Genomic DNA, 9,160 nt, shown 5'->3' on the forward strand with positions numbered 1-9,160 from the left:
TGGTTAACCTTCGGTTCTTTATTTATTAAACCGTTTCAGCATTTAATCATGTTATTTTAAATCCTGGTTGCATATTTATATATCAGATGAGTCTTGACCAAATTTTGAAAAGGTAAAAGTTAATTCTCTTTTATGGTGCTTTAGCCATTTTGTCTAGTGTGTAATTAAATATTTCTGTTAATGAATTTAAACGCGGAAAGGGATTCTGATGTTTTAATAATTCCTTACGGAGAAACAAAGAATTTGTGACAAATGTAAAAAAAAAAAAAAAAAAAAAAAGATGTGTTTGTGAAACACCGATGCCCCCGTATGGTAAAGGCATAGGTGAAAGTTTCTCAAATGCAAGTAAAACTCCAAGTTAAGGTCAAGAGATATAAAATGTTGGTACCCAAAGAAGGGTGTTGTCTTGAGGAATATACCTGTGAAATATAAAAGCTCTAGCACCAACCGTTGAAAAGTTAAGGCGAGGGATAAAATGTCAAACGAAGGTCAGATGTCTAGGTCAAGGTCAAATAGTAAAGATTAATGGTGTTTAAGGGAAGGTCTTGTCACAAGAAAAACACGCGTGAAATATGAAAGCCCTAGCACCAACGATTCAAATATGACTAAGGTTATGTTTTTCAAAAGTTGTTCAAACTCCGAGGTCAAGGATAAGAGGTCAAAACTGTTGGTACAAAAAGGAAGGTATTGTCACAAGAAATCAATCTGTGAAGTATGAAAGCCCTAGCACCAACTGTGCAAAAGTTATGGCCAAGGTTTACGTTTTTTAAGAGTGGATCAAACTTCAAAGTACCGTTCACGGTAGCTCAGTCGGTAGGGCGCTTTCTCCGTGATCGGGAGGTCGTGAGTTCGAATCTCGGCCTCGACTGACCTAAGTCGATAAAAAATTGGTAGCAACTGTTCCTTCGCCATGCGCTCGGCACTTTGAAGTGAAAGTTTGGGGTCCTTTGGATGAGACCTTAAAACCCGAGGCCCCGTGTCACGGCAGACGTTGGCACGATAAAGATCCCTCACTGCTCAATGGCCCTGAGTGCCGAGTAAAGGTCAAAATTTGAAGCCCTTCACCGGTATATGGTGACGTCTCTATATGAGTGAAGAATTCTCGAATGGGACGTAAAACAACATACAATCAATCAATCAATCAAACTTCAAGGTCATGGTCAAAAAGGTCAAAATATTTATACCCAAGGCAAGGTCTTTTCATAAGGAATACAAATGTGAAGTATGATAGTCCTAGAACCAATCGTTCAAAAATTATGTTCAAGGTGAATGTTTTGGACGAACAGCTAGACAGACAGACAGCTAGACGGACGGACAGAGCAAAAACAATATGCCCCGAATCTTCGCTTACGGGCCGGGGGTATGAAAATAATAAGGGAAATAGATAATGAATATCGTATTGAATCAACGTTAGGAATACCAGATAATCTTTTTATTGATGTCCTTTTAATGAAAATAAGGGGCATATATATGTGCCTTAGAAAAACGGAAGTATGTAAATTAAAATATTAACAACATAATCAATGGTGATTAAAAATAAGAAAACAGACAATAAGATATCTTAGAAGAAGTAAGAAAATTTTACATAAAAATTTTATGAAACAATCATCAGGAATCTTGAAGACTTGCTCAAAAGTTTGAAGTTCCCAAAAAATAATGACATGCAAAGTATTTAAGATGATGAAATTTCGAAACAGGAAGAACTTCAAGCTCTTAAAAATTTTAAGAATAACAAAATTCCTGGAACTGAAATTTTACAGCAGAATTTGTCTTCTTTTTTTTTTGGACAGATATTAATTAATATATTCTTAAATCCTTTAATGACAGCTATGAAGTAGATCAGTTTTCTTGTACTCAGATGCTTTGAATTATTACTATTCTCCCAAGGACATTAAGTCTAGGGAACACTTAGAAAATTGGTACAATTCAATAACATTATTGAACATCACATAAACTTCTATCTAGTATCTTAGCAAATCGAATGAATCACTTCTGTCAAAGTAATACATAAAAATCAAAAATGGTTTTTTGCTTGTAGATATATTTGTGAAAACTCATAATATGACATTATACACTATTGTAAAGAAAATGATCATTAAGGTCTTCTTTTTTTGTTAACTTTGAGAAAGCATTTGATTCATTTCTGGGAGATTCATTTCCAAAGTGCTCAGACTTTTTTTTAATTTTCGTGATAATTTTTTTAAATGATTAAAGATTTTGTTTAAAGAACTCAAATTATGTAATATTCAAAATAGTGTTTTTTCTGATTTCTTTTCCAAATGGGACGAGGTTGTAGACAAGATGACCCAATATCACCTTACTAGTTCCTACTATGTGCAGAAATAATGGGAATTATGATTAGAAGTAATATATAACGGATATTGTTACTGAAGATAAAGAATATAAACTACTACAATATGTTGATGATACAGTTTTGTGAATGGATGGTTCAGAGCACTCCATTAGATCAGCTTTGTCTTCAGTCAATTGCAATTTCTCTTAATTGAAACAAAATTATGATGAAATTCAATGTATTAAGATTAGATCTATTGTTCGTTCGTTCGTTTGTTTGTTTGTTGTTTAACGCCCCTCTCGAGAATTGTTCACTCATATGGAGACGCCACCTCTTGCGGGTGGAGAGCTGCACATTTTGTCCTATACTCGGCATTTACGGCCATTGAGCAGTGAGGGATCTTTTTCGTGCCAGCACCTACTGCGACACGGGACCTCGGTTTATACGGTCTCATCCGAAGGACCGGTCCCCACGTCCCACAGTGGGATTCGAACCCGCGACGTAAGGATCAACTCCTTACTTCGCGACTCTAAAGCAAAAGCTCTAACCACTGCGCCCGAGGGCGACTCTACTGTTCGTGGTTATGTGATAAATATAAAAACTTGATGTGGTCACAGTAGACATTTAAAGTGCCAGGTATAACATACTGTGTAGATCTAGATACGAACGTCAGGTTTGATTTTTGTCAAAGAGTGACTGTTACAAAGATTTTATCATCATGGTCTAGAAGATGTTTATCAACAGCAGGTTGTATAACAGTAGCAGAAACTTTGCTTTTACCTAAATTTGGTCATTTATTAATTCGTTTACCAAACCTTCTGAAGAAAAAAAATCCATTCTATATTTTTTCATTATATCTGGAACACCAAAAGGCTAAGTGGTTAAGAATTTATGAAAACAGTGGTATGAGATTGACTGCCTTGATTCCTTTTGTAAAAATGAGAATTACATGGATTCGCAGGTTGTTTGATAGTTCCTGTTCATCTGCCCGGAAAGAATTGTTAAAAGATTTCATTCCTGAGATTTAATAACTAGTTACACTGTGTATATGGTAGGGATTTAAAAAAAACAACTTAAAAATGATATCCAGAATATGTTTTGTATTGATGTTTTTCAGCGTTGTAAGGTTTGAGGTTACGTATTGATGAACAAACATCTATTTTAAGTCCCATATGTTATAATCAATTCATATTAATAAACAACAAAAGTGTTTGTTGTAAGTTATGGCTGAGAAAAGGTAAACAATTTGTTTTATATTTTTAGGATTCAAATGGGACCTTGTTAGGATACCAAGAATTTTGTAAAAAATATAATTAAAAAAAAAACATTTACCTTGTATTAGGCATAACAAATTGTATCAGAAAGTTACTGTTGAATTATGATCGTAAGATAGTTCAAAGAAATAAACCTTCTTGCAACGATGTTGCTTATGTTCATTTTGTTTCATTGACTTTTGCCACTTTTTATTTGATAATGTGTGAAATGGTATGACTTTACATGCAAAAATAGTGCAAGATCTTTTCCCCATTTCAGTCACACATGATTGAATTGCTATACATTGTTTACAAAAAAATTTATCCCAAAATGCAAGTCATATATAGCCTCTATTATCTATAAAAACTTATTTTATATCCAATATTCCTTAATGTCTGCAGTGTTTTTGCAGCACTTGGTCAGAGTATCCAAAAAACCATCACCGGCTGCATTAGTGACAACGTTACTTTGGTCTTTGATCTCCCTGAAAATAAGTCTCTTACTGTGGATAGTTATATTTGGTATAAACAGGCTTTACCAAGGGATCCAAGCTTTGCCAAATACAAAGTAGCTGATAAAAACTTCCAAATATTCGTAGATGATGTCAAAGGTCGACTTCTCCACAATCATGATGATTCATCACAGCTGAAAAATTTAGTTTTACTGAATGTGCAGAAAAGTGACATCTCTAAATATGTTCTTGTGATTAACTATGTCAATGTTACACAACAGTCATCGGAGTTTGTTTTGCAATTGTCAGTAAGAGGTATGTCAAGAGAAAATGGATATTGTAATATTGGTTGATGTGTCAATTATATTTTCTATTCAGAAAGATGTACAAGAAAAAGGGATTTTTGTTTATTATATAAACAAGGGACATACTCTTTTGATCGTTTAAGCTATTAACTGGGCAGTCTTCAACATTCAACATTCCTTTGTCTTTGTGTAATTGCAATGACATACATATGTAATGCAAAATTTTTATAGAATCCTCAACCAAGTTTTGCTATTGATATTAATGTGTAAAATTTTATCTTAGATCTTTGCTTTCAAAAACCCGAGCAAGTTGAGGGATGTGCAGTATCAACATGTTTCACAGGAGAGAATGGGAAGCTAACAATGGTATCACATTTTTACATCGAATATTGAGGAAGGGGAAATGTTATCCCGGAATCAACTGATGCTTGTGTAACAATTATAACTAAAATGGTTCTCTTTCTTATTAGTAAGAAAAAATAAAATGTATAAGGATGGGTAAACACTATTCGAGATAAGATTTATATAATTATTTATCCAGTGACATTGAGATGACAAATACCTGCCAGACCTCATTTTATTAAAAAATCATACCCGCGATATTTTAAGATAGAGTATGATATATATATATATATATATATATATATATATATATATATATATATATATATATATATATATATATATATATATATATATATATATATATAAAACGTTAATTCTACGTTATTTTTTGGATTTCTCATATGAAATGTATTGTATATGTGTAATAGGAGATTATTTTATGAACGAAGACAAATAAAAATATCCTTGGACCCGGGGGTATATTCGGGGGGGGGGGGGGGGGGAGGGGTCCTGTCCACAAGCACCTGTGTATGAGTGAAACTTTAATTGTCAAATAATTGAAGACAGTACCAATTTATTTATTATCAATTTTGCATCTCAAAATTACTTTTAGCAGTTGTTTTCTTGTCGTGTCGTCGCCCGCGTGGCGCAGTGATTAGAGCGTCTGCTCTAGAGTCGCGGAATAAGGAGTTAATCCTTACGTCGCGGGGTCGAATCCCACTGTGGGACGAGGAGACCGGTCTTTCGGATGAGACCGTATAAACCGAGGTCCCGTGTCGCAGTAGGTGTTGGCATGAAAAAGATCCCTCACTGCTCAATGGCCGTAAGTGCCGAGCATAGGACAAAATTTGCAGCTCTCCACCGGCAAGTGGTGGCGTCTCCATATGAGTGAAAAATTCTCGAGAGGGACGTTAAACAACATCCAATCAATCAGTCAATCTTATCGTGTCTACCCGAACCTTGTGCATTGAAGCGACATACGTGATATTTCCCATCCAATACGCAATGACTGAAATAGCAAAACTCGTCTGAATACATGTGGGTGAATTAAAAAAAAATGATCAAACACATAATTTTAACCAGCACTAAAAGTGCAGGCAATGGGAATAAGTTTCTATGTCTCAGAATGTCTTTAGATAGTGTCTAAATACCTGCCAAATATCTCATTGATATCTCAGTTTACAAAAATGTTATGCCCAAAAATGATGCTAAAAATTTCAGGAGTGCAACACCTTTTTGTGACATTTTGAATATTCAATATCTTTTAAAGATCTGTGAAATAAATGATAATGGTTTATGGGGGAAATAAAGACTTTCCTGATATATTTAAAGTATTGAGCTTCAAATGTAGATTGTAGCAACTTTTGTTTGACCAAGTTGTGGTCATGGCTGATGTTGAAAAAAATGTTATATCATGTCAGGAGTGCAACAGAAAATATGTAGTGTTGCCAAAAAACATCAATTTTAAAAATCTGAAAGACTATTAAGTCAAAAAAGAATTTTCAAAGTGTAAAACAATAACTGGTATACAATTTTAAACTTAAAAGTTTTATATAAATCACAAGCAGCATTAATGAGAGTCAAGTATCCGTGCATACCCAATAATGTCAGGAGTGCAACATTTGATGTTTTGTTCCCCAGCATGAAATAAACTTTTATCAGTATATGATTCTTTGATTTTTAGCTTGGAAAATAAAGACACAAAGAACATTTTTACCAAATAGATTTATCAATTACAGGGTATGCCTGTGTTTCAGATCTATATTTCTATAGTCAGGGGTGCAACACATTTTTTTAAAGATGCAAGTTATACGATGAATGCTAAGAAATATTCTTTAATTAATAATGATCTATTTGAATAATTTATTACTAAACTATTGACAGTTTTATGATAAAAATCCTTCTCTTTTTAATTTTATCAATTGAGATGTGTTTTTATCTTTTCTTTGATTATGTTAAAGAATGTGAAAAATAAACACACTGAGAAATTGTTATTAAGTTCAACTAATTCCATCTCAACTTCACTGAAACAACAGAACAAGTTCTGATATAATTTTCGCTTCACAATTCTACTTTAAAAACTCCCATGTTTTTGGTCAGGAGTGCAACAAATATGATAGATTTATTGCTGATCAAATATAAATAAATATAAAGAAAAAATGATGATAGAATGTTTTGGTTGACGTCATTAGCTTACAGTGTTTGTCATGTGAAGGAAAATATACTATAAAATATTTTTTATCCTCTAAATATATATTTTAGCTAGTTTTTTGACATAGACAGGAAATAATTCAAGATATAAAGTCAAGTTTATATACTTTCATGTGTTTCAATTATGAATTATTGGACTATAAATATTGCACAATTTTGTTATGTACCACTTGATGTTGCCAACACTTAATGAATTTTTTATGTACTGTTTTTTTTTTTTCAATTTTAAATTTTACTGCAGTCAGGAGTGCAACAAAACTGTTTTATAATTATCAATGATCTTCATCTATCTTTACTAAAAAATAAATTGAAAAAAAAGTTTGATACTATTTGATGTTCAAAACATTATGTCTATCAACTAATTACAGACATTTTACAGTCAGTTTTCATCACTTTATGTAAATTTTTTTAATACAATGTATATATATTACACGTTGCAAATAATCATGTTTTGAAGTCTTGAAAATATGAAAATCTTGCCGTAAATGATTAAAAAATATCAAAACGGGGAACTGATTTACAAACTAAGAATGGGTTATTGTGTGTTATAATTTTTAAAACAATGTTAAATAAAATCGGATATCAGATGTCAGGAGTGCAACACAATAATGTTACAAAGGGTTCCTTCAAAATCTAATATTTTTTGTAAGAAAACTTGTTTGTCAAAATTCTCTTTTGGCTTAAATTTAAAGAACCGACTTAAATGGACAAAAAAAATGATTTTGGCGGAATTTTATTGTTTCATATTTCTTTCATATTAAAACCTTTCAAACCGAACTGAAAAAAATAATGTAAAATACCAATCAAAAAGCCAATTTTTTCCAACTCAATCAAGGGTTAGATCTAGTCATTTATATCCCATTTATATCCCATATATATACCATTTGGAAGCATAAACATAAAACACTATAATTTCTTTTGAAAATATATTTTAGAAAGTCTTTTAGGATATACTGATATTTTCTTTCTAAATTAAAGTAAAGTTTTACTAATCAAAATTCTGAAACTTTTTTATCCAACTGTCAATTACATTGCAATTACGGGAATTTTAAGTAGAATGTATTTACAATATGATGATATAAGTGAAAAATATGTTATGGGTAGTTGATTTTTTTCAAAAAATTTCAATTTGGTGGTCATTTTTTATTCACCCCCGTACAGAAACTGGCATGAGTGACACGGAAAAACAAAGAATTTTTAACAAAGACGTGAATTCGCAAAAATTAGAAACCTTAAAATAAATATATAGCATCTTGACAAAAATTTGCAAAACTAAATCAACGTTTAAATTTCCAGATATACGGTAATGAAACAGGCATGACACAAACAGTAAATGGCTACAAAGTGATAACAAACTGTACCAGAGGTGTATCTGTCAGCTATAAATGCTGTAATGCAGCTGGGAATTGTGAGGTGCAAACGTTCAAAGTACCTGAACCTGTTGTAGGTATGTTACATTTTATTTGACGCAAACCTTTGAAAATTTACTCGTAAATGATTAACGATATTAAGATGGAGGGTATTTAACATAATGTTTCTATTTGTATATTTATGTAATCTTAATCACCATGAAGAGATCCAGGAGTCAACCATGCGTACGGAATATGATTGTTTTATCTGCTACATTATATAATTTTCCTCTTCTATTAACTATTTCCCTTGTAAAACTTGGTGGCAATAATGATACAAAAGGGCAATGATTTTTATACATTTGATTTTTCACTATTCGTCAGATTTTCAGGTTACATTTTTGTCCATAGTATGGACTCTCAGTAAGAGGTGATGCGCTGTATAACCTTATACATATTGTGCATCACAGCAAATTAATGCTAACACAGAAAAAAAGAAACAGTGCATGACAAAATATAGAAAATACCTTACAGTTTAGTCTTTATAGAATCAAAGGGGCTTGGACACAGATTTGAAGTTAATATTTTCTAAAGTTTTCAGTATAATATCATGTCATATCTTTTACGTTGCTATCTAGCATATCACGCCGAAATATAATAAAAACGTATTTAGACACTTCTTTTATCTGGAAATTATTAAAACTATGGGATGCGCTTGATGCAAATATCCTTGTACGTTCACGAAGTATACATTATCTTTAATACTTAAGTAGAGTAGAAATTTTGTTGTGTATTAATGAAAAATATTACAACTATAATCTTGAAAAGTAAGAGTAGAAAAGCGAGGGATCAAAACCAACTCACCAGTATTGTCAGTCCGTGCTCAGTGATGTGTGCAGATTAAACAAATTGAACACACTCGGTAAAACATAAACATTTACAATAACAGAGC

At 32.2% G+C, this 9,160-nt stretch overlaps 1 protein-coding gene across 1 annotated transcript; it reads left to right on the plus strand.

Annotated features, from left to right (window-relative positions):
• Positions 1 to 3,516: 3,516 nt before the first annotated feature.
• Positions 3,517 to 8,642, plus strand: LOC133205012 (uncharacterized). Its single transcript, XM_061340753.1, has 5 exons — positions 3,517 to 3,530; positions 3,949 to 4,313; positions 4,587 to 4,669; positions 8,156 to 8,306; positions 8,593 to 8,642. Exons 1-5 carry the CDS (start codon positions 3,517 to 3,519, stop codon positions 8,640 to 8,642), a joined length of 663 nt encoding a protein of 220 aa, XP_061196737.1.
• Positions 8,643 to 9,160: the final 518 nt, after the last annotated feature.

This window comes from Saccostrea echinata, unplaced genomic scaffold, assembly GCF_033153115.1.
Source record: "Saccostrea echinata isolate AGI-Se365-2 ecotype Australia unplaced genomic scaffold, CSIRO_AGI_Sech_v1 ptg000054l, whole genome shotgun sequence".
NCBI lineage: Eukaryota > Metazoa > Mollusca > Bivalvia > Ostreida > Ostreidae > Saccostrea > Saccostrea echinata.